This window comes from Merops nubicus, unplaced genomic scaffold (assembly GCF_000691845.1).
Source record: "Merops nubicus isolate BGI_N331 unplaced genomic scaffold, ASM69184v1 scaffold26893, whole genome shotgun sequence".
NCBI classification, from domain to species: Eukaryota; Metazoa; Chordata; class Aves; order Coraciiformes; family Meropidae; genus Merops; species Merops nubicus.
In genome coordinates, this window is record NW_008599996.1 from 289 (window position 1) to 26,872 (window position 26,584).

The 26,584-nt window shown below is 36.8% G+C and overlaps 2 protein-coding genes across 2 annotated transcripts; both read left to right on the plus strand.

Annotated features, from left to right (window-relative positions):
- Positions 1-592: 592 nt before the first annotated feature.
- Positions 593-10,641, plus strand: LOC103770332 (carnitine O-palmitoyltransferase 1, liver isoform-like; the record flags this gene model as incomplete). The annotated part of the gene is made up of 5 exons (XM_008937588.1): positions 593-727; positions 5,090-5,242; positions 6,235-6,339; positions 8,980-9,072; positions 10,558-10,641. Coding segments are annotated over 5 exons (570 nt in total), but the record flags the coding sequence as incomplete, so codon positions are not given.
- Positions 10,642-16,584: 5,943 nt separating this feature from the next.
- LOC103770333 (tesmin-like) lies at positions 16,585-25,001 on the plus strand. The gene is given in 9 exon segments (XM_008937589.1): positions 16,585-17,061; positions 17,500-17,614; positions 18,348-18,409; positions 19,652-19,810; positions 20,439-20,559; positions 21,907-21,983; positions 23,140-23,277; positions 23,829-24,004; positions 24,839-25,001. Coding segments are annotated over 9 exon segments (1,488 nt in total).
- Positions 25,002-26,584: the final 1,583 nt, after the last annotated feature.

Below are 26,584 nucleotides of genomic sequence, written 5' to 3' on the forward strand. Positions count from 1 at the left end.
TCGGAACAGACTGTGAAAATTTTAGACAGGTAATTGCTAATGTGTTAGATAAACCTCTATCATTTGGCAACTTTTAATCTGTAGGTTACAAGATCTGTGCACATCTACAGGAAATATGAAAGGCACACTTCCTGGAGTTTGTAGACTGTTTTCAATTCTCATTTTCCTCAAAATCCCCACACTGGCATGCCTCTCCATACTATTAAATTGTCAACTGAAAATACTTTTAAAGTACATTAAATATTTCTCTATTAATTATCAAAGCTTTGTTAATTAGGAAGCCACTGAACTTTCAAATAGGTTTTTGATAGCCTTTAAATCAACTTCTGTTATAAACTGAAGAGGACCAAATATAAAACGTAGTGCATAGTGCTTGCTAGTTTGATTTTCTGTTAGTGTTTATCAGATCCTGCTACCAACTTTATTTTGCCTTTACTACATTTAGATAAGACTGCTAATGGTGGGCCACTAGAAACTCTGAGTTTAATTTGTGGAGTGATTCATATCCTGTGGGCTTACCTTGAACTGTTGATTAAAAAAGAGGGGCTAAGTCTGGCTAAACCCCTTAAGTTCTTATTTTTCCCTTTTCAAGGACATGGGAAAATTTTCTTTGACCTATGAAGCCTCTATGACACGCTTGTTCAGAGAAGGCAGGACTGAAACTGTTCGTTCATGTACTGTTGAATCCACTAACTTTGTTCGAACCATGGAAGACCCAACTGAAAGTGTAAGTTCATAGCGTTGTTGCCTCATACAGAATCACAGATTATTAGGGGTTGGAAGGAACCTCTGGAGACAATCTACTCCAACCCCCCTGCCAAAGCAAGTTCACATAGGGCAGGTCACACAGGAATGTGTCCAGGTGGGTTTTGAAAGTCTCCAGAGAAGGAGCCTCCATAACCCCTCTGGCCAGCCTGTTCCAGTGCTCTGTCACCCTCGCAGTAAGGAAGTTTTTCCTGATGTTGAGGTGGAACTTCATATGTTCCAGTTTGTGCTCATTGCCCCTTGTCCTGTTGCTGGAAAGAGACTGGCCCCATCCTCATGACACCCACCCTTCATATATTCATAAGCATTGATAAGATCCCTTCTCAGCCTTCTCTTCTACAGGTTAATAGCCCCAGATCTCTCTACAGTAAATTTTGTTGTGGTTTGATTTTGATTTGTTTGCTTTCTTCAAGAAGAGTTCAACTGAATTGTTTTCCCTTGGTATGGAAGGCAATGAGAAGTCAGACAACTGGGTGTCAGCAGAAAAAAAAAAAAAAAACAAACATAGATATTTAACTGTTTTGTGGTTAGATGATTGAGGCACAAATAAATATCTGTAAAAGTGTTTTAAAGGTTCAGCTTTTCTGAATTATTATTAGAAGTGTAAGTATAGCAGAGAAAACAAATAACTTGCCCTTTTCTCTAAATTATTTAAATTTTGCCTTTGAGAGCTGCTGCACTGTGTAGTCCATTGCTTCTTCATTTTAGTCTGAGAACCCTGTGTTGTACATAAGATGTGAAAGAACAGAGTATAAAAAATATCCAAACAATAAAACCAAATCCATATGCACAGTATCCTAAATGTGCAATAATAATATTGGGATAAATACAATTATGAATATACATGTATTTCCATAATTTCTATACAATTGATAAGGCACATGAATTATCACTAGATATCTATAGAAGTTCCCAAATAGTTTTTAAACACTTAGAGTGGTGCCTTTGTTTTTTTAGGAAGAAAGTGCAGGATAAGTTAATTGTCCACATTTTCTGTCAATATGGCAGAAATTTAAGGCTACGCCAAAAGCGAATGGCAGTAACTTATTAAAATATGACATTTCTTACAGTTCCTGAACTGAGTTCCAGAAAACTGAGAAGACTTGTGATATTTTCGTGACTTGCAAAAGTTAGATTTGTAAAACAAGTAATCTTACACCAAGTATTATTCACAGGAAATGAGTACTTCCTATTATATGTTGATTTCAGTGAGCTTTTAAATCTTTCTTGTGAAGTTCTGCTTAGCCATCAAAGGAAGCATGGTCTAAGGGAAAACATCGTGGTTTGAAAAGCCTCAACGATACTGGTTAAAATGTTTGCTGTCAGAATGGAGGGATGAGGATGGTTGTCTTGAGGGTTATCTGTTCTTTAATCCACTGCTAGTCACAGCTTTCACAGATACAGCTGATGAAATAAATCATTACATTTGCAGGTTTTGCTAAGATGAAGGGGATTTGCAGTTCTTTAAGAGTCAAAAATTCTACCTGAAAGAGGATTTTGTTAAATAGGGATGTACTCAAGATATTGTATCCAGGCCTGAGTAGCAGCTGCATGGGTAGAAGTCCTAGATCTAGGACTATAATCAATAACATTCAGTGCTATGCTACTGGGAAAAATGGAGACCTCACTTTAGTTGGTCTTGCCCTTTATTTTTAGTAGTGTTTTGTCTCTGCACTTTTTTCCTGGTACAGCATTAGCTGAGGTGGTGTCTGGTTTTGGACATCTCAACTGAGATATGGATTGGAGAGATTCTAAAGGAGAGCAAGAAGGATGGTTAAAAACCTCTCAAGAGGATCTGTTAGGAGAGTCTGAACTTACTTATGCCTAATCTAAAGAAGAGAGAACTGTGTGGAAGAGGTAGGGAGCTAGGTTGTGCTCAAGAGGATAAAAAGGCTGATGCAGAGGTGATGAGAACAATCTGTGGACTTAAATATCAGAAAAAAAAAAAAGCACATTAGGGAAACATTTTCTGCTAGTAAGGATAGCGAGTAAAGAGGGAAATAGTGAGAAATCCAAAACAGATTACTTGGGGAGGTTGTTTTTTTGCTTAGAAAGTCTTTAAAACTAAGTTACATAATGGTCCTTCAGGCAAGAGTTTTATTTACCACATCTTAGGGCAGAGAAGTCTAAGAGGATGAACAGGTGATGTTCTTCTTTTTTAGAAAGGAAGAACTCCATGATTGTATGAATAAATGTTACTGGAAGAAACTAGATACACAGAGAAAGAGAGAAACTTTCTTTTTTTTTTTTTTGTCCCTCTTCTTTCTGGAAGTTCTAGATGGGTAACATTCCCCCAGATTTCTCAATATGCTGTACTGTGAGCTGTGACCAGAGCAATGTAAGTCTGGAGATCCAGCCATGTCAACATGTCATACAGAACTGTATGGCACAGGTGCTGTACAAGTACCCTATGTATAGAAAGTAATTTTGAGAGAGTCCTAATGTCAGAATTAGCTTCTATTACACCTCTGCAGTTAACATCTGCATTTTTATTAAAGGAACAAGGTAGACGCAACCATGACAAGATCATATATGTGTGTATTGCAGACTTCATTTTGCTCACTTTTTTTTTTTAATGATTACTACAAACATTCTTTTTCAGACTTGATTCATTACTGTCCTTGATCTGGAGTAATCAGACATAGCAGAGGAACCCTGCCTTTATAATACTATTTTTAGTTTGTATGTGTTATGAAAATTATATGCGCTTATATATGATTTTTAAAAGAGTTGTCTGCCTTTACTGCTTGCTTCTTCTTTGGGATATTCCTTAGATTTATTCCTAAGCACTTGTATCCTCTGTGGACTACCACAGAGCTTTACTCATGAATGCTAATGGCAGGCATGCACAGCATGACAAGTGTTTTATTATTATCTCATGCTGGAGGCAAATTGGCTGCTTAGTGTCTCAAGTAAATGGTATAAAATGCAATGATGCTGGAGATAAATGACAGGTTGCCATATGCCATACATTGGATTCCACATTACAATCTCGACAGAACAGACATCAAATCACGTGATTTGAGACACTTTTTCAGCCCTTCCAACACGTTCATACAGTGTTCATAGAATCACAGGATATTTGGAGTTGGAAGGTAGCCATAAGGATCATTGAATCCAACTCCCTGCTCCCCACAAGACTACCTAAAACTAAACCATATGACTAAGAGCTTTGTCCAGACTGTCCTTGAAGTCAAACAGGCTTGGCGTTCTGACCACTACCCTGGGGAGCTTACTCCAGCAACTGACAATCCTCTCAGTGAAGAACCTTTTTTTTATGTCCAGTCTGAACCTTCTGTAACACAGCTTCATTCCATGTCCTTGTGTACTATCACTGGTGTCTAGAGAGAAATCAGCATCTACCCCTTCACAGCCTCTCTTGAGGAAGTTGTAGACTGTGGTGAGGTCTTATGGACTTGTCTAGCTGTGTGCTGAACACTGTCCAAAAAGATAAAGTGAGATACGGTTATCAAAATCTTTGCTAAAATTAAAAAAAAAGCTTGCTGGCTTACATTGGCCAAGTAAATGGGTGACCTTGTCATAAAAGGAAATTAAGTTAAACAGGACTTTTCCCCTCATTAACCTTGTTGAGTGTGACCAATGACTACATTGTCTCTCAATTGTTTTTCAGTAACTCCCAGAATGGCTGCATTATTTTATCAGGCAGTGAATTGAGACTGACAGGCCTGTAGTTACCAGGGTCTTCCTTCTTACCTTTCTTGAAAATTGGGATGACAGTTGACTGGGACCTTTCCAGATTCTCAAGACCACTGAAAAATAACATTGACCATATCTTTTAGCACCTTGGGATGAATCCCACCCAAGCCCCATAGACTTGTGTCACTCTCTGGAGCAGCAAGTCTTGAACAAGTTCAGATCTGCTGGGAGTTTATCTCCACAGTCACATCTTCCAACACAGGGTCCATCGTCGGTGTTAAGGACGGAAGTGAAGGAGTCATTGAACATCTCTGCTTTGTCTTCACCCCTGCTTGTGAGGAGCCCTTTTTGCTGACTTCCAACACTTTGGAATTGCCTGCTCCTGCATTCTTGAAGAGAAGGGGTTAGATTACATATAAAATACAATTGTTTTCATTATGTGCTGTTTACAACAAGTAAAGAGTTGACTCTTGCTACCACCTGAAATTGAATACACAAGGTTGAAAAGCTAGAGGGTACTACTGTGTGGTGTTAGTTGTATGTGTTGTCTTGTACTTGACCCTTAAGTGCTGTAGGCTTCAAAGCCATTGCTGTTACTTAGTTTCTGTACCTCTGTCTCCAAACCAGCTCACTTGACTGATTTTTCTTCATATTTTTTAAATGCCAGAATGAAAATAAGCTGAAGTTCTTCCGGCTTGCTGCTACCAAACATCAGCACTTATATCGGCTCGCCATGACTGGTGCTGGCATTGACCGCCATCTCTTCTGCCTTTATGTTGTGTCCAAGTACCTTGCTGTAGATTCTCCTTTCCTTAAGGAAGTAAGTGACTGTTATTGATAACTGTTAATTACAGTACATAATCCTTACATACCTGTAGAACTGTTTTTCCTCTGAAAAAAGGTAAGAGTTTAGCATTGCTTAACACCTGCTAGATTACAAGTTTCGTTTTGCTTTATGTATATGCTTATTAACAAACCTAAAGTGATTCTTTCTGATAGCTTTGTAGTATAATGTGTCATTAAGGACTGCAAGAAAGTTATAATCAGTATTACTAATAAAAAGGTTATTTGTGGGTTTCACATGTGTTCAAGACACCACAATAGAGGCTGTTTTCTCTCTGTTCTCTTGCAACGGTGACAAAATCTCTTTTAAATTACCATGAGTTAGAGGAGCTATATATTGCAATTTATTTTTTTTAATGCACAACATTAGTGTCACTGTTTACTACTATGACAAATGCTGCTCTTACTTAAATTGGATTTTAAGGTTGGGTTTTATAAAAGTAATTGTATTGCACTTGTTCATGTTTTCCCGATTAATAAAAAACATGTTCGTGCTTGCCTCCAAAGGAAGCAACTCACATTTGTTTGCCCTCCTTAATGTGAGTAGTGACTAAGTCAAGAATAGAACCATTTTCTACAGCTTCTGCAGAGTTTCAAGATACGTGCGTATTGTTAGAGATTTTACAAGTTTCTAACTTGATGCAGTGTTTTACTGGGATTTGAATATGGCTGTTAATTTACCAGGCAATAGATGAGATTAATCTGTTTTGAAATAGCATTTTTACAGAAAGAACTTTTCTTATCTTTCAGCAATTGACGTTACAACTTCATATGTTAATGTTTTGCATTTTAGGACAAGTTTAGCTGGTTTTTTTAACCTTATTTGTTCATTCCATTGAGATGGGAACTGGAGTTATCCTTAATATGGCTTTATTGAGTGCTTTCTAACTTATCTTCACTAGTTTTGAGAAAGTTGTGTGTTCTTAAACAGCGTTACACTTGTTTGCATCTGTTTCATACCTAATAAAGGTTTTGTCAGAGCCTTGGAGACTGTCAACGAGTCAAACACCGCAGCAACACATAGATCTAAAGAAGAACCCAGAGATGTTATCCTGTGGCGGTGGATTTGGACCAGTATGTTTGCTAATTACAAGTACTCCTTAAAGTTTTATTTTGAATATACCAGTCTAAATATTTCAGATCTATAATACTTGCACCTTTAATGGGCAAGTTTAAACTCATGCTTCTAAAATGGCATGTGTTTAATGCTTTCCTGTGTTGTGTGCGTGGCTCAGAAAAATCTGCATCACCTTTTTCTCATGTCCCACTACAAGAACGGATTATTCTGAAGGAAATGTACATGTATCAAACGTGGTACAGGGCTCCATGGCACAGAGATCTGATAAAGTGAGAGCTTTTATCACGTTACCTGTGCCCAGGGCTTCTATATTACAGTGTCGAATGACTTAAAGTAGATTTTAAGGTGGTCTTCTGCTGGCTGCTTGCCTGATATAGAATTATATTATCATTAATGGGCAGTTCAGCAGCCAAACTCCACCCTCTGCTACCTTATCTCATACACCAGAGATCCAAAGTGCGGGGCAACTGGAGGAGGAACAAGTCAATGCATTCACTCACAGCATTTTGTGTGAAGAAGGGAGTGAGCTGACTCAGAAACCATGCCATGAGAGATGGAATCAGCCAGACGATGAGTCCAGTTCTGCAGTAGTTTCCCAGAGAGAGACTCATGGTCTTGCCCCGCCATCCTGGGAACTCCACTTGCTATGAAGAGTCAGGGAGTTCTTTTGATAACCAGAATGCTTGCACAACACATCCACTGTGTAGGTGGGCCTCCCAACTCCAACTGCAAGCAGAGTCAGTTCTTACATATGTGGCTGCTTGCCCTGCCTCCAACTTACTGTGGAAGGCAGGGACACCTGGTGGTGATCTCCTAGTCAGTTCCCACCCAAGGCTGGCCAGACCTTGGGTGAAAACCAATCAGGAGAGTCTGTCTTGCCTGGTTGTGGAAGCGGTCTATATGCCAATCCTCATTCAGGGCTGGGGGTTTAACCCTAGCACTTCAGGTTGGGATTTGAAAAGTAATTATACTTGACTTGCTCTTTATATTTCCTGGTTATGTAAAAACTCTGTTCATGCTTTCCTCCAAATTAAGCTACTCGCATTGTTCTGCTTGCCTTCTCAAGTGTGAGTGGTGGCTAAGTCAATAATAAAAACATGTTCTACAATTTCTGTAAACTGTCAGGAAATTAGTGTATCATTAGAGACTTTACAGTCTTTTGGCTTGCTGTAGTATTTTACTGGGATTTGAATGTGGCCATTGATGATGATGTTGTTAACAAGGTCTGCTAAGTAAACTTCAGGGAACTATAGACTAGATTAATCTGTTTTCAAAAAGCACTTCTATTGAAAGAACAATGAGAGGGATCACAGGACTACTCTGCCACACAGAAATTAGGGTGACAGGTACTGTGTATTTTGGCTGATTTGTCAGACTGAAAGGTATTTTTTTTCTGGGTGGGTTTTTTGTGTGTTTTTTTTTTTTTCTAGTGGGGTTTTATTTTATTGTTAATTGAAGTTTCTGCTTTCAGCAGTTCTTGAAGTTGTAATGAGTTTAAATTGCAGTATTAAACCTAGCTATTGCAGTGCTGCTCATTCATGAGAAACTGGCTTGTTCCAGCAGATCATAAAGTCACTATTTAGAACCCCCGAAAAGGTGTGGTATGGTATTAAAACAAGCTTTTGGCTGCAGGAATTTCTAACACTTTTTTCCTTTTGTTTTTGCTAATTTTACATTACCTGCTCCCTTCTTACTGTTTCTTCATTTCTTTAATTTCCCTCCTTCAGTTGTCTGCCTTTCCAAATAACCCTGCTTAGGTTTCCCTTCATCATTTCTTGTATCCTTAAACTGTGCTTTGGTTTGCTGAAGTAGCCCAGAGATTCAGTTTATCAAGCTTTCCACCTGTATGTGTTTCGTTGGTTTGGTGGTTTTTTAAAGAGTTCTGTAGAATATATAGCCCTGTAGTACTAACAGAGGAGACTATCAGGCTGCTTAGTAGCAGTGGCAGCTAAAAGCTTTAATATTGTGATCCTTGGAGTTCAGAAAGAGAGGAAGAAGGGTGGCAGTTGGTGTTCACTAGGCATATCTTAGATATAACACCAGACTGAAACCTGGAACAGTTAACACTGCTAATGTTGAAATGGGACCAGCTCTACTCGTGATATGGGTGCTCAGAGTCCTGTCTTTGCCTAGAGGCAGGTGACTTTGCCTTTGGGTAAGTTTTCATAATACAAGGCTTGTATACTCCATATTTATATACTGTATTTCTTTACATCTATAGTGTGATACCATGAAACAGGATGTTTACGTATCCAGTTGAACTATTTTATGCCTTTCTATTTAAGTACTGAAGCTATATAGATGCTTAGGACTATATCTTGTCCTATCAGTCTTTGAACGAGTCTTTGTTCAGGTCTTTGAACGAGTATTCTATTTCAGAATACTAAAGCTGGGAAATATTATGGACATGCATTCAGAATATTAATTCCATATATTTCTGATGAGCCTTGAACTGTTTCCTTTACGTGGAATCAATCTTCAAAAATTAAGTGTGGAATCTTAATATTTGCTTGAGGAGGAAATTGCAAGTGATTTTTAAAACTGCACAGTAAAACCAGTGTAACTATAAGATAATTTAGGAACGGAAGGAAAAAGAAAATGTTTAGAACTTTGCTTTCTCATCTTTCTTCTCATAGGTGGCTGATGATGGTTATGGTGTTTCATATATTATCTTGGGTGAAAATTCTATCCATTTCCATGTCTCCAGCAAAATATCGTGTTCTGAGACGGTAAGAGTTAGTCCTTCCCAGTGGGTTAGTATATCTATTCTGATAACTGCCTACAAAACTGTTTTACTCATTGTCTGAAAAAAAAAAAAAAAAATTAGTAGGACTGGCAACATACAATTACCATGTCTTTTTTTTGTTAGCATAGGCTGCTTTGTTGGTGTCTGTTTTTTTTGTCTCCACTTCTATAAATTTGATAGCTTTATGAACTAAGAAACCATATTTTATTTCATTTATGCTTTCAAGCGTAAAAAAAGCGAGGGGCTGAAGGTTATCTTTACATGTGTGTAGTGCCCTGGAACTCATTTAAAATTACTCATAGCTATCCCATGAACAGTAAGATAGGTGTCTTCTGTTTTCTGTTATTACAGTTTTGCTTTGATTTGTCTCTGGTTGCAGTTGTAAAGACAGAATAAAATGTATGCTCCCTATTCTTTACATGTTCTTGGTTTAAATAGTACTGAAAGAAGCTTGCTCGTAAGTTGTCACCTGTGCTTGAGAAACATGATTAATGAAAAAATTATTAGAATAATATCCATTACTAGAATGTAGTAGATATCATCTATTAATATCTTGCTGTTGTGGAGGCCTCCTTTGAGTGAGCTTTCAACCCTAATCCTTCCCCTTTAGATTTTTTGACTTTAATAAACATGTTGAGTTTGCTTAGGATTGTATAGCTGAACTGTTATTGTCTTTTGACCTTAACTTGTCCGAGAGATCTTGGTGCCTTTGTGTTAATCATTAAAGATTAGGAAATACAAATTGTTTTTTTCATAGTTCAGATTGTTCTTCAGATGCCTGTTAGCTTGTACTTTAAAATTCCCTGTATTTTTTACTTATTAGTCAGGTCAAAAGTCCATGCAAAAAAGGCAGCATTTCATGTGCGTGGCCTTGATATTACTAGGGTCCTTGCAGTAGGTCCTGTAGTGTAACTAATAATTTATATTTGTAATCTTAATTCTTCCTCACACCAATAAACAGAACAAGTTGATAGTTCGTTTACACTTAGGTAATTGTGATTTTTCATTTTCAATACTTTGTGTAATTTTTCAATTCAGATAGGAACCCAAATATAAGATGCATTTCTGCACTTTGAGTACTGCTAAGTCATTAGTCATGCACTTCCTGAACATGTTTTCATTTTCTGAAAATAGCTTCTGCAAAATCTTGTATAATAAAATATTACCGAGCCCCAGCTATTTCAAAGTAACAGAAAGCTATAAGTGCATCTGATTGCAGAAGGACATGATCTCAGTTCTGTCTGAAGGGCAGTAAATTCATAATGAAAAACTCATTCAGTAAAGCATGAAACTGGATGAATTTGTACAGCATTAAACTTTTTGTGGTTAAGTTCCCCATTTTATGGGAAAATACATGGTCTAATTCTGTAAGCTCCAAAATGACAAAATGTTAAAAGTTTCTTTCTTTTGCCTAAAAAAAACCTGTTGGTTGACAGTACAAGCCTGGTTTTGTTTTTTGTCTTTAAAGGATTCTCATCGTTTTGGAAAAAACATCCAAAAAGCAATGGTTGACATCATGGGTTTATTTAACCTTAGTACAAATACCAAATGATTTGCCTTACTGATACCAAGCAATCTCCTATTGTTGGAATGAGAACTCTTCTGCACAGTGAATGATGGAGAGCAAGGTTTGCCAAACAGTAGCTGGTGAAGAAACAGTCAACATCTTCTCGATCACTTTGGAAAACCTTAGCAGTATATTGAATGTTGCTATGGGGTTTTTTTGTTTGTTTGTGATTTATTTTAAGTGGTTTGGAAGAGTTTATTTCCACAAAGGATGACTTTTGAAATCCTGTGTGTTTCTAGGGAATGGTATCATTGCATGAAGTCATGTATATGCTAACTCCTGCAGTTTTCTCTTACTCTGTATACACTTGATCTTTTTAAAATTAAAATTAGTCTATTTGTATTCCAGAATCAAAGGGATAGAATACACCATCTTGAACTCAAATACTAGAAAAAGTTGAATTTGCTATGTATTAATAGCAGAATTATCTTCAGTGTGTCTGCTGCTGTATGTCAATGAAGGTCAACAGCTACAAGTTTTGCCATTCATTTTGTCAGTGTTTTTTGTTTGTTTTTCAAAGGTAATATCTGTAAAACAAACAAAATCAGTCCCTGGTATAACTCACCATAACATACTAAGTTGTAGAAATTTTTAGGGGGTTGGAAAAAACACATTGAGTAGTGCTACATTGGGGTAGTTAAAATGTGTCACCTAATTAGTAGGTATAACATTTTTTTTTTTTTCTTATTACTTAGCAGCACATTTGCCACATCCTTGACTTCTATTTCTGTGTCAAAAAATTGTGCTTATTCATGTGAGTGCCTTTGAAAAAGAGCCTAAACCCAAGAAAAAAGCTTATGCTGGGAGCTGGATTTACATCGTCTTAGTGGTGAAGGAGGTGAAGTAGTAGCAGTGCAAATCTAGTGTTCAAATGATAAGTTAGGTTGACATGCCATAAATAGACCTGAGTATGTTGCCATATGGTGCAACTTGGTTTAAAGCTGTAAGAAAAGCCCCTTTGAAATGTGGCAGTGACTTTGTTTCAGAGCTGTAGATACTAGTGTGTCTATTTTGATGAATGGTATCTGTGGTCATAAGACTTTGACTCCCAGGGGAAGTCAATTCAGTTAAATGCAACCTGCTGGATAGTCTGTGGAGCGAGGCTGCCTGTGGAGGTGGATGGGTTACAGTTTGCCTGCTTCAGCAAAGAGCGCTGCTACGCAGCCAGCAGTCTGCATGAAAAGGGCAAACTCTTAAAGCTGTGGAAAACTGCTCCAGAATGGGAAAATCCTGGCCTTCTCAAACTCCTCCTGGGAGATGCTTTAGGCTGGGTATAGCTTCTGAAGGATACAAGGAGGGAGAGGAAAGCCATTTCACTCAGAAGGGAGCATAATGTTTCCAAGTGCAGAAATAGTATGGGTACTACAAAATGAGTAACTTTGTGTGCAGTGCTGCTCTTCCCAAGGCTTTATTGATATGTTTACCTTTACACCCATTAAAGTGTACCTGTTAGCACAATTTTTAAAATATTATTTTTTAAATGTAGCACCCATGGTGTTTATTAATAGAGTAATTGCTACTCCAGAGGTGTTCTCATTCTAAAAGACCTTTGAGGTTGATATAAAACTTCTCATTAGACTTCAAATGTTTTCTGGCCAGTATGTCTAACTTTCTATGAGTCTTCATGGTTTTCTCGTTGTTTTGTGGGTGGTCTGGGGTTTTTTTGTGGGTTTTGTTTTTTTTTTTTTTTTTTTACTCTAAACTAGCTACTAAAACACCTATATTTGTGTGTCTGAGGTGGGAAACCTCAAAGATCCCAGTTGCATACTTTAGCAAATGCATGCTTACCTAAAGGTAGGAACCCTCACAGGAACGGGCCAGAGTCACTCGTTATTTGGTTAGGGTGCAGTGTGTGGGAAGGGACACTTTGAAATGAGCCTTGCTGCAGCTGTCAGGCCTGGCATTTATCAAACCACTGCAACAATTTCATAGTGATGTATTCTTTGGGAGCTTCACAAATAATGCACTGGGTTTTTTTTATTGACCGCTGACCAGTCTTTGCTTAAACTCACATTAGGGCATATTTGCTTGTAGGATTTATTTTCATCAGAAACAAGATGTTAGATTTGATGCTCAGGTTTTAAATGTTGCAAGTCTAATTGTGGTTAGTGCAGTTATCAATGCAATTTTACATTCTTAGAGAGTAAATATAACTGGCACAGAAAGCTGGTTTATTATTGTAAATGTTTTAAACATTTTTTTGTTAAATGTATCTTTTTTAATTTGGGATAGATCATAAACAAGGTTTTATTCATCTTCTTTAAAATGTCAACAACATGTAAATAAAATATGCTTTTGGAATGTAAATCTTAGAAATCCACAGTGAATGTAGGTTATTAATAAATAATTTAAATTGTGACATTCAATATTGTGTACATAGAGTAAAACTGCTTGCTTTTTTTGCTCAAAAGCCATAGGAAAGTAACTGAAACTGCCTAGATTTGAATGAAACTTCTAGTACAGTATACTTCATTATAATGTAAAACATTTGTATTGCAGAAAAACTATTACTTTGCTACTAAAATCTCAAATCGCTTTTTCTCAGTTAGTGATTTAAGAGCTCAAAGTTAGGTTTGAGTAGGTGTTAAAAGGCAGGTTGGATGGTGATAAATTGACCTGTTTCTTAAATAGCAATGTGGAATTGTGGAATACTTCAAATGTGCATTTTCCAATTTTCTTTTTTCAATTATTTCATGCCTGAAATTAGGAAAGCACTAAGTGCACGTAGAGGGTGTCTTTGTCCAGAATTAACACCATTCCAAACCAAGTATTCTTTTAAGCATTGGGGTTTTTGAGGGACTAAGAAAGTATGTACCCAACCTTGGAAATCATGATTCTAATTCAGCCTTTGTACCAATTGTTTTCTCATATAAAATACATTAATTTAAGCTAGCTTTTCTTATCTTGTTCAATTACTCTACATCCATGGTTGATTATTTACTTCCAACACTTTGGCTCTATTTTATACCCTCTTCTGTGACTTCAAAAAATAAAATAAAATTTCACAATTACCACTACTTGATACAATGTTTAAAATTTTTTTTTAATCTTCTTTCCAGCTCCCTTGCTGCTGTTTCTGGATTTGTGGAATCATTGCTATATAAATTCAGTTATGAAGGGTAATAGCAGACTATTCCATCTATTTTAGCAGTGATTTATACATGTATTGCTAGATAATAAGGACTAGGTTAATGAACAATTTTTCTTTTGCAGGTTCAGTAGAAAGAGACAACATAGAACTTATTTTAGATGAGCTTTTTCTCATGAGAGCCACATAACTCCTGGAGTGTTTCTGAGAAACAGTCTGTTTCCAAGCTAGTGGGTAGCACTGGTTTGGTCTTTATACTCAGTAATCCATAAAATATGAATAGTAAGGCAGTGGAAACCTAGTTCAGGCACAGAAAGTCAAAATTGCTAAAATGCTATTTGCTTTATCTGAAGATTCCCAGCACCTGAAAACTCCTTTGAAGTTACATTAAAAAATGGGGATTACTTTATACAGTGGAAAGAAGAGAATTATTTTTTACCCTTTAAAGGTTCACGTTCTGTTTTCTTGAATTGCTGATTAATTAAAAAAAAAAACACATGTGCAAACCAACAAACCCACATGCAACCCTCCCAAATAATTGTGCAATACACCTCTTTCACAGTCATTTTGCTACCTGTATTTCCAGATGTCAATGATTCTATGATTCTGTGTTGCAGTTTTTGCTACATGAAAGGAACACAGTGATTTCAACCTCACACTTCATCTGTTAGATACTGTTAGTTCCTGGGTTTATTTCAAAACAGGGTTGGATACTGAAGTTGTAAACTGATCTGTGTTCAGTCTGAACAGAAAGGTGGTATGGAAACTTTCTAGGCACCGAAAGTACTGATTAATTTGCTTATTGGGTCATGTTCCCCTCCACCTTCCCTTTGCCTGCTTTTAAAGGTGGCAAGTGTAAGTACTGTCTTCAAAAATGGTCCTGAAATTGTAAATGGTGCATAGGATTAATCAGCTCTGGCTGAGAATTATGAACTCCTGTTGGGAAGTACTAGAGTAAAAAACTTCACTGTTAGATGGGGGGTGGGGAAGCATGGTGGTTTTGTTCTGTTTTTTCCAAACTTAATGATAGCATATCCAGGGCTGGTGGGGTAGAAGTTTGTAGTGAAAAGCATAAGGAAAAATTGATCCTGGTTTCTTCTTGGATTAGTTGTGTGGCACCTTATGGATGAATTGTTTTGGGTGGGTTTTAGTTGCTGTGGTTGCTTTTTTTTTTTAAACACAAAATTCCCTAAAAATTAAGAGATACATAGAAAATTAAAAATTCAGATAAAGCTTTCCCTGAAAGCAGAAAATGAATCTTAAATGGCCATAGGTAGTATCTTCATAGTGTAGAAAACACTCCAAACCTCTGAAATCTTTAAGGCATTGGGATGATAATTCCAAGGTTTACATGGTGAGTTGTAGAAAGGGCTCTGAGAGCAGAAGCTAGAAGCCATACTTCACCAAATTAAAGAATGGTTGAGGCTGGAAGGGAGCTCTGGAGGTAGTCTGATGCAGCCAGATGGTTGCCCAGGACCATGTTCAGATGGTTTTTTGACTGTCTCTAAGGATGGAGACTCCATGACCTCCCTGGGCAACCTGTGCAAGTGCTGAGTCACTTGCAGGGTGAAAAAGTGTTTCCTGATGCTCAGAGGGAAATTCCTTTGTTTTGGTTGGTGCCCATTGCCTCTTGTCCTGTCAAAAGGAAGAGAGCCCGGCTCCATCTTTACATCCACCCTTCCACTTCCTATCTCCAGGCTAAACAGTCTCTGCTCACTCCCCCTTTCCACATAGGAGATGCTCTAATCCCTTAGTCATTTTCACAGCCCTGACCAGTATGTCCGTGTTCTTATACTGGAGTGCTTGGAACTAGACCCAGTACTCCAGGCATGGATTAGAACAGAGAGCTGCTCACTCAGTACCAGGGTCCTGCTTAATTGCCACCTTTTAACATAAGCTCATTTCTACAGGGAAATTACTCTTTAAAAGCCAAACAAACCAGACATTCCCCCCATTCCAGTGAGGGGCAGGCCTCTGTTAACAGCTGGGTGGTGGCTGTTGGGGAAGGGAAAGTGCATGGGGTGGGGGCAGAAACAGGCCCTCTGCAGGGCCCCAGCGTGGGGCCTGTCCTGCGTACCTCTGCCCTGGGAGCCGTTGAGGGCAGACGGAGGGAGCTCTGGGCAGGGCTTGTATCCCCTCTCCCGTGTCACTGAGCTGTGGAGGTTGATGCCTGTGGGTCAGAGAGACTTGAGCTTTCAGGGTGCTGCCATATCCCAGTCCAGTCAGGGCGACAGAGGTAGCTCAGCCCGCCCTGTAATGCCTTAGCCTAAACCCAGAAACATGAGCGATGGCAGCGCAGGTGGACCTCGGCCCGTGTCTTTTTAAGGGTGGCCTTGTGATACTCTGGGTTGAGGTGGAGGTCCTTTAACTGGCAACAGCGACATGGAGAGTACAGGTAAGGCGTGTCTGGTGTCCAACTTACTGACACACTGTAACCACTGTAGGCAGAGCTAAGTGTATGATGTCAAATTAGATTTTTTTTTTTTTACTACTAAAGCCAAGTAGTAAAACTATGATTTAAGTTTGGATGCTGTCAACGTGTTTAAAAGTTGCAAAAACTTGTCCTTATGGTAAAAGCAGCTTGTTCGTGTGGGTATGGTGGCCTGTGTTTTCTACAAGCTAGATTCAGAACCCAAACCACCTCTTCCAGCACTGTGTTTTAACCCAATTAACATGTAACTGTGAAATTTAAATCTTTAGTATTATGTATACGTGTAGTTTCATTAACATTATTTTGTTCACTCCTAGATAGAAAAACTATTCAGAAGAATACTGAAATAGAAAATGTAGTTATCTTCAGTGAAAAAAAAAATGAACCAGCTGACAGTCTGTCCATGTCTATGGAGAACCAGATATTGCCTGATACAAGATCTTTAATAGACAGTGGACTTCTCACTGAAATATTTAGTCAAAATAGTCCTGTTAGTGCTGAAAACGTTGATCTAGAAATTGCAGTGATTAATGATCCCATTGAAGAAGGACTGCTCTCTAGTCAAGACAATCATTTATGCACTGTAAATGTGGGAGAGACTTTGTTAGATCACTTCAAGTATCCACTTACCATTGAAAATCAAAAAACAATAGTAAAAGTTGAAGTGCATCCATCTGGAAACAACAGCTGTGGTGATGAAGATCTTGAAAAATACAAGGAATTAAATCTTCCAGAAGAAGCTACACATAGGCATTCACCTTGTCTGCCTTCAAATGGTGTCCACTTTCTTTCTTCTGTAGCAATGCAGCATGAAAATTGCAGTGTTCCAACTTCAAGCATTTTCTTTCCAGAAGAAACAGCCAATCAAAATGTCAGAATGATACCAGTAAGATTAATTGAAATAGGAATTTTTGCTGCTTATTTGTGACTTAAGTGTGGGGAATTGCCGTATTAAGATTATTCCGGGCAATATTTGAAAATATTGTAATAAAAATAAAATCACAATTATAAAATATTTACTAAAAACATACAATAAATAATAAGTCTTTGAAAATACAAATGTAGGTATTAAGTAATATGCCACTGTAGTTGTAAATGTAGATCTGAACCATAACTATGTGTTGAGTAGGAAAAGCAGAAATATTATTCAAGGTATGTAATGGCATCTGGTAATGCTGAATAGGCCACAGCATATATGTGCTTAATTGTCATGAAAATGTAAATAATTTTCAAGGTCACTTAAGTAAATTTTTTGTTTATTTGACTTTTTAAAAATGAATCATTAAATGCATAAAATATTTATAAAAAACATTCTGTTCTTCAGGCATTCAGCTCGTTCATACCTCCAGTTGCAGGTGAGAATAAATGCATTTGTTATCATCAGTTTAAAGGAATCCAAAACAATTCTATGCAATTCTAAAACTTGACCAACTGCTTAAATGTAAGTGACCCAAGTGACTGAGGGGGGGGTTTTAATTTTTTTTTTTTTTTTCCCTACTTTTGTAAGTTTAGGGAATGATTTAAATAGCTAAATAAATGAATTTCTGGATTTGGCAAGTTGCAGTATGAGCCTTTTCTGATTATGTTAATATAACTAAGAATTTTTGAAAGGAGGATGGACCACTGTTCATGGATGTTTATGTTTCTTCAGCCGTATAGCTCAGTCTTGATTTTGGTTTTTCACTTCCTGTCATACCACCTCCCTGTTCTTTCAGGGGGCTCTGAAAAAGATATTCCTCCTTGCAGCATTTTTTTATTGTTTGTTACTGAGTTGAACCATGCTTCACTTGGAAGTTTAATCCTCAGCTATGAAAGGTAGGTGGCTTGCACTAACACTGTTAATGACAGTAAGCTTGTGAGCTGTTGTTTGATGTGTTCTGCCAATAACCTGTTCACAATCCTGCTCAGGGTTAAACTGACTGCTAGATTTGATCTTACAAGGTTTTTAATTCTGGAGCAAAGTGAATTTTACCAAATATGCACAGTAAACCTTTGAAAGACATCAGAATGTTTATTTTTCCCAGCAAGCCTGTTACAAAAGAGTATTAAATATTTCTTTCACAAAAATATAATGCTATAGCAACATCAAAACCTCTCTTATTAATGCTGTAAAGGTGTTCTTGGTATAAAACTCTTATCATTTGTAAATAAAACATGCTTTATTTTGTGTACTAGAATCTTCCAGTGATACCTGTGGTTTACCTCAGACTGATGCTTCTGTCTATGATGAAATAGTAAGTATGTGTGCAAGACTTTATTATTATTATTATTGGAAAAGTCTGTTCAAGTGCTAAATGTCTAAAACTGAATTTATTCTAAGTGCCAGAGGGTAAAAGGTTCTTTCAAGCACTGTCCTATCAGATCTATTCACAAAAGAGAGGGAAAGAAAAATGTTGCTCAGTAGGTTTCCTACACTGCTGCATTGTGGAGGAAGGAAGAATAGTATCTGGATTTTTCGCCTGTTTCTCTTCCTGTTGGCTCAGGTCTAGTTGGGTTCTGTCTGGCACTTGCATGTTCAGGTTCAGTTAGGGATGGAGCTTCTCCTAAGGCCACCTGAACACAAAGTGCCCAGTTGGGACTTTTATATATTTATATAAAAAGATGCTTTATTTAACATTAGCATTCCCTGCCTATGGAGAGCTTTTCTTTGTAACTTAATTATTCTCTTAAAATGCTTGAATTTTTCAAATATATTTTCCTAAATATGTACAAGACAACCTGTAGAAATACAGCTATTTTATGAAAGGCAGATTTCTGAAAACTACTGAAATTTTGTAGCTAGGTTTTTCAAGATTGTCTCTGTGGTGTTTTAAAGCATGTACTGAGAAACAAGGCTTCATTTGGCAGTGTGACTTTTGTGAAGGTGACACTGTAAGAAGTTAATGGATCAGCAAGATAGGTGGTAAATTGGTTTTCAACAAATACAAGTGGCATCACACCTATGATGGAATTGCCATGACAGACAGTAGTTGATCACTGTAACTGAAGTTCATTTTGGAGCAATCTGATTGATAAGTATAACTGAATGTGCAGTCCAGTCTCAGATGACTACTTCTTACTTAAGCTAAATCCTGGTGATCTCTTGTAAAGTTATTTATATAACTCATGTAATAATGGAAGAGTAATTCTGAATTCAAGATTAATTCCTGTTTTGCATAATGTGCTGTGAATATTGCCTAAATTCTCCAAGGTAATTTAGAAATCAATGGGTGCTTCATGACGTTGGCGACACTGGATGCCATTGTTACTGTAAAGAATGTTACTGTTCATTTTTATTCTTCATGTGTATTTTTACTTGAAATAAATAATTCTGCTATTGGCAAGTAAATCATCTATTCTTAGTATTACATTTAAATTCAGTCCTTGGTTTAAAATACATCATTTATGCAGTTAATTTTTTAAATTTATTGTATTTACCTGGAATTTGAAGTAGATTTTAAAACATGTGTGTTAAGATTTAAAACTTTATATTTCAGGCTGAGGTAAGAGAGGCAATTAATAATGTTATCGAGAAACACCAACACAGAGCAATTTTTCAGAGTTCAGATGTTGATAAGTCTGACTGCAAGTTATTAGCATTGCACAGTGTAGCAGAGGAATCCAGATGTTCACACAGAAATGATTCTACTCCTGTGGTAATTATATCCTGTAATTGATAGCAAAATTTTATGCTAGAGAAGATTAACTTATTTGTACCACACAAGCATCAAGAAGTCCCACTTGGTAAGTGTTGTAACAAGAACAATAAGGCAGTCCCTTCCTTGGACTCACAGTCTAAATTTTATCTAGTTAGTGCTAATTTATATATAAAAACCGACATTATTTTCTATTTAGCAGCTGGGAAAAAAACCCAATGTGAAGCATACATCATCTGAAGGAAAAGTCTTGATGTAAATCACAGCTAAATAAATGAAACTTGAACAATTGGAATGGCTTGCTCTGTTTAGGGAAGGGAATCTAAAGCCCTCACACTAGTAAATAGCTAGAGTGTGTTCCACGAAGCCTCACAGAGCAATTCAGAGGAGCAGGAATCCATATCACCTCAGCTGAGGAGCTACTGTATTAGATCTCAATAGCTGCTTCCAGAAATAAATGAAAATTAAGGGTCAAAAAGCAAATGTCTTAATGCATAATGACCCATTTGAGAGATTCCAGTTTGTGATTATGAAGCTTTATAAGACAGGTGGTACTCTTATGAAAACCTTTATATGCTTCAAATTACAGTTTCCTAAATGACTGCTAATCATTAGTTATTCACCCCAGGTTATCTGCCAGTTGGAAGGAGGTACTCAAATGCTCTATATAAACTGTTGTGACACACAAGAACTAAAACCCGTTCATCAAATTCCTGAGTATCACAAGCAACATAATCACCTTCAATCAGGTACATCAAAATGAAAATTCTCTAACCTGTCGGTGTATCGTAGATTATTAAAATATAGTTGCATGTGTTTATGTTCCTAAGCAGCAACATGGGGAGATGAGCCAAAGCTAATGTAGCTATCACCATTTATTATTTTACTTTATCACTGAAAAGTGTCTGGGTGCTTTAGTGTAGTTAGAATGTTGTAATGAGTATATTGACTTTATTGAAAGTTTTTAAAATACAGACTAATTTCAATATAAAGCACATTTAGCACAAGCACCTGCATGCATTTGGATTTGCACTAGCTTGCCACCGAGAGTCACTGTTTCTGTATAAATGAAGAGCAGCGTTGAGGGCTATGGGTGTACTTTAGCCTAGGGATTCAGAATGTCTCACTAATATTTACTTAATTAGGTTAACTTGTAATGCCATCTGATTTTAAAGAAAGCTGTTTCCAAGGTTCTAAAGTGACTGCTCTTTGGACAGAGTAACGCATTTTCTTCTGAGCAGCAACAAAGTATCCGTGTGCAGTTTGGGTTTAATGTAAATAAATATTACTTTACTTAAATATATCTTCTTTGAAAACATTAACATGGTTTGTTTGATTATTTGCAATTATAATTTTATTACAGTGGTGCATTTTGATGGTGATGTAAACCCAAAGCCTTTTACTCGCCTTCACAGCAAGTAAAAGAATTAGGTCCAGAAATTATATCTAAAAGTTTCTATGGACTAATCTCTTCAACTTTTGAATTAACCTGTCCTTTGGCTTCCATTTTTTCTTCTTTCTATAGATGGGAAGGAAGGAAGTACAGGTATAAGCTGCATCTTGTAACCTCACTGTGACTGATATTTGCTTATTTCTGCATAAACTAAGGCTGCTTATGTACTCACATGCAGCTCTTCATCAGGACTTACACAAAGACTTACTGTTACAGCTATGGTTTTCTCCATGGGTTTTTAGTAATTTTTTTCATCAGCTAATGACCTCTGTTCCAGATGCTCTCTCAGAACTCAGGAAATTTGTAAAATAAGAACTCAGGATAAGTATATTTAATTGTTTCTGACATTTTTCTTATTTTATCAGATTGTTTTAAGTCTGTGGCATTTGATTTTAAGTGTACTTGATGTCATAGAGTAAAAACATCCTTTTGGCGCACTGCAGAGTGAGTTTGGGTTCAAAACTAAATTGTAGGAGAAAATGCTAACAGAGGACAGATAGCCTCAGGTAATATTTTCTTATTAACAAAATCAATTGAAGATGCCTATTTGCCTATATGCTTAATTAGAAAACATTTATGCATAAATTAAATTTGATATACTGTGAGTATGTCTGCGGTTTTCAAGTAAATGTCTTCTTTTCAGATGTGGACAGCCCTGTAACAGCTGTATTGGGGCAGTTTTTGCCTGTTCCAGGTGAACTGGTTCTAAGTGAACAAGAGGTAAAGAAGCTTTATCCTTTAAACTTAAGTAAAATATACAGTCTTTTTCCTTTTCTTTATTATCTCCTTTATTAGTGAAATAAAGAACAATATGTAGGATAATTTTTGTGTGTATATCAAACTGCACAAAGTGGGTGAGAATTTTATGGTTTGTAAGTTTTAAAGCTTTAAAATTCTAAAGTTTAATGAGTCTCTACTGATGATGCTTTAAGGATATATTAATGGCTTTTTGCTTCTTGCGTAAATCTCTACAGAATTTTCATTGTATCTTTCACATAATTTGGGGATTGTACAAGATGTTGCTCAATTTAGACTGAGAGCTTTGCCATATCCCACCAGTCAAAGCTACAGCACTTTTTTCTGTCAAAGTGCAACAACTAGTTTTCAAGTCAGATGCAGCTCTGTAGTTCAGCTGATGAGGTGGTTGTTGTTCAAGCACTCCTTTCACTGCTGTAGATGGCATCCTTGTAGACTGTAATAGATCTTCTTTGTCCCTGGTGAAAGTGTACCTGTAACTGCTCTACATAAAAGGCATATAACCTTTTCCACCTGCCTTTTAGCAGTCCATGGTATTGCACGGTCTTAGGACCTAATTTATAGAATCATGGAATCACTTAGGTTGGAAAAGACCTTTAAGATCATCAAGTTCAACCGCTTACCTAACTCTACCAAGTCCACCATAAACCATGTCCTTAAGCAATGAAAACCTGCAGTTCTAAGCCCATGCTGATTTCAGTGAATAGTCTGTGTATTGTGCCATTAATAAAACAAGAGATGTTTTAAAATTCTGAGATATATGTGAGTATGTATGCAAAGGTTATTTCTTCACTAAGAATTTTTATTTTGGTGAAAGTAGCGTTAGTAGGAAAAGTAAACCAGCCCCAAAAGAAGAGTAGATGGATGGTTTAGGTTATTCCACAAAAAGAAGGTAAGTTGCTTCCCATGGTGCATGGAGCCAAGTTGCCTTAGTGTTCTCAAATCTTTGAACTCCTTCTCTCACGTGCCATGGCAGGCTCCTTGTGTCCAGGGGCTTCATAGCAATGATTAATGAGAGTGGAAAGTAAGAACACTTTTGTTAAACATTGCATCACTATAATTCAGGTGTTTAAAACTATTTCTTTGAATTTCTCTCATAATCTGGAAATTTTTGGTTTAGGCCTATCCTGATGGAATCTCAGAAGCTTTCTTACCAAAAATTGGGAAAAGGATACTGGGAGAAATTGAACCTCACCATAACAAAGGATGTAATTGCAAACACTCAGGTTGCCTCAATAATTATTGTGAGTGCTTTGAGGTGAGTCAGGTGAACTGTCCTCTCACCAGTCACTACCTTAACACTGCCTATGTTCAGTAACTAGTAGTTGCTAAAAATAATCACTTTTCTCTTTGCATTTTTCATCATAAAACTTTCTTCAACATAGAAGGCACAGTCACTTTTTTTTTAATTATTCAAAGAGCTGAATCTCACTGAAGTTGATCAGCTGAAATTTAAGGTGTTGGGATTTCTTACACAATGCCTCGCTCCAGAAGACATTAGGAATGCTTTTCTGCTAATCCTGGTAGTTTCTCTGCATACATGGTATTACTTTATCTTGCAAAGTTATCTAGAAATTGAGGGGAGGAATGATTTCTCTACATATAAAACATCAATCTCCACAGAGAACCCATGGAAAAAAAAACTGTCTTGCTTCCTTACTGTATTGATACCAACAGCCTTGCTCTGGGAGTATCCAAGACCAGCACCTCTAGAATATGTCCCTGGTGCTATAGCTGCAATAGTTGATCAAATGTATATTTACTTCAATATTCATACAGTTTTTATTCTAAGTATTCTTTATTTGCCAGGCTAAAATTATGTGTTCCTCTGTTTGCAAATGCATTGATTGCACAAACTGTGAAGAAAGTCCAGGTGAAAAGAAACAGTTGAATGTACTAAGCTACATGGACATTGGAAACAATGAAGAAAATAGCCCAGTTTTGACATCGACATTCAAAACATTACCAAAATTGAGGAAAGACAGGTGAATATTCAGAAATGGAAATGCGTAGTCCATTAGTCTGAGTTCATTAATTTTTCATGTAACCATTATCATCTTTATCTAAGAAACAGTGAATAAAATGACAGATGGCTGATATACAAGGAATCACTTCACATAGCATTTGCCATCTTGTTTCTATAAATAAAATAGCTGAAGGAGAGGCTATAACTGCCTTTTAAGAATATTGTACGCAGAATTCAGGGATATATGTATTAGTTCTGCTTATGAAACATTTATTGATCACATATAAATCTCAACTTTTTTCCCTCCTTATCTACTTTCTGGTTTTCCTTCAGTTTCTCTATTCTTAAATTTTTCTGTTTGAGAATTCATTTCTAACAAAACCTTGACCAAAGTACTTAGGAAGAAGAAAATTATGTTTGTGATGTTCAGTTAATAAGAATGTTTATGTCTGTGCTTATTTCCCATTTCTTCTTCCTCTGGTCCACCTCCTCTCAATTTTGTGCTGGTAGTTAGGATTGTAAAATATTCTAAGGCCATACTGTCCTGTTGTTATGGTATCTGGCAGAGTTGTAGCCTAATCTCAGTTTTGGATTGGTTTATAGTAATTTTCCTGATAAATCAAAACACCTGTTTTTAATAATTAGAACTAATCAAACCACCTCTTAATTGATTTTAGGAAGCTTTACTCCAGGCTCTGAAATTTTAATTCCTAGAAGGATGTATCTTATAGTAACAGTGCAGCTACTCAGCTCTGTGTGTTCCAACTCTTAACTCAGTTTTGCAGTTTGTCTTTCAAGTTATTTTGTTATTTAAAATGGAGATATTTCATACCTGTTTCTTTTCCCCTCTCAGGCAACCAGCTGTATGTATATCTTGGGAAGAAGTGAAAGTAATATGTGCTTGTCTCCTGGTGCAAGCTGAAGAAGCAGAAAAAAGTGGTTACTCTCTCTGTCTAGCTGAGCAGATGATCATGGAGGAATTTGGAAGATATTTATCCCAGATCCTACATGCATAATTGAAATCTAAAGGACTGCAAGTTGGATAATGTTTGATGTACTATAAAGCAAACAAGTATTAATGTTGATATGTTTACATAGTCTCTGCAGTTTTGCTGCTTAATGATCTTAATTTCATCTTTCATAGGAATAATTCCATTGACTTCAGCTGAATTCTTTCTGAATTATGCTGGTGTAAGTGAAACCAGCACCACATCCAACATTCTTCCAAATAACTTAATACTGCAGGAAGCTTATTATATTTGCTACTAAAACAGATTTTCTCTGTACTTAGGGCTTTCTGACCCAATTCTTCAGTCTTTACCTAGACTCTTATTAAAAATAAGTTTAACTTAAAATTACTTTATCGGATGTGTATGTGAGTGGAGATGCAGTCAACACTGAGAATTTGCTATCTTAGTTTGGTTATTTTTGAGTTGTGAAATAATTGCATTCCCAGTGGTAGCAGGCAAAGCTACAAAGTTTAGCTTTGGGTCTTCTGTGTTTTGGCAACTTATTTCTACTGTCTGCAGCTGTACTGTTTTTGGAAAACAGCAATGTTGTCAGTGGGATTGCTATTTACTGTTGGGAGGAAAAAAAACCCACCAGACTCTGTTCAATGTTAAGATTTGTTACGCAGATAAGCCTTTTAAAAAATATCAGAAAGATTACCTCCTTTCTACTCCTATTGTAAAGTACAAGGGTTTGTAGTGGGAAAATCTTTTATGTTCACAACATTTAGGATTGAAATTTGCTGAATCCTACATTTGCAATCCAGTTTCCCTTAAAGCTTGGAATAGTTTTTGTTAAATTACTCATATTTCTTATGTGGACATATTCACTGTGACATTTTTTCCTCTTTTCATTCTTACTGTTGGGATACTAGACAACTTTATTTTCTCTAACAGGAGTAAGTTCTGGAAAAGAAATAAAACCCATAAGTTCTGGGGAAAAAAAAATCATCTAGAAGAATTGTTGGATTATATAAAAATTGATGTTCTTTGTTTCTAGATATTTGATATTAATTTAATAATGTATGTTTAGATATTTTTGACACTTATGCTAAAAATAATAAAGATATGCTCCATGTCATGTTGATTCATGAAAAATTCTTGCCAGGACAGCAGGTGAGACTGCATGCTACTTTAAAATTTTGTTTAATAAGAGGGAGGGCTGATTATTAGTAGTTGATATGTGAATGGATTGTATTTTATATCTTTGCTCTTAACAACCGCTGCAGGAGATTGCTGAAGGTCACAGGAGAAAATAGATTCTCAAAGTGCTCCGTAAGTGATACGACATCATCTGTGCCCTTCACCTCCTTCAGTTCCTAAGATGATTTATCTTGATTTTGGAATTAAAACCTACATAAAGGCATCATCTTAAAAATTCATTGTCCCCAGACAGAGTTGCTGTGAGGTCATACATCAGCAGAGCACACAAGTGCTGTAGGGACAGCAGGCACTCCATCAGGAGGCAAAGCACAGCGAAGCGGAAATCCACCTGCATTGCTAAATCGTGCCTTGAAGTCAGACCTCAGAAATCAGCCTATGAAAATTCCCGTTGGAGGTGTGGCTTAGTCGGACTAACACTAGTGTGGTGT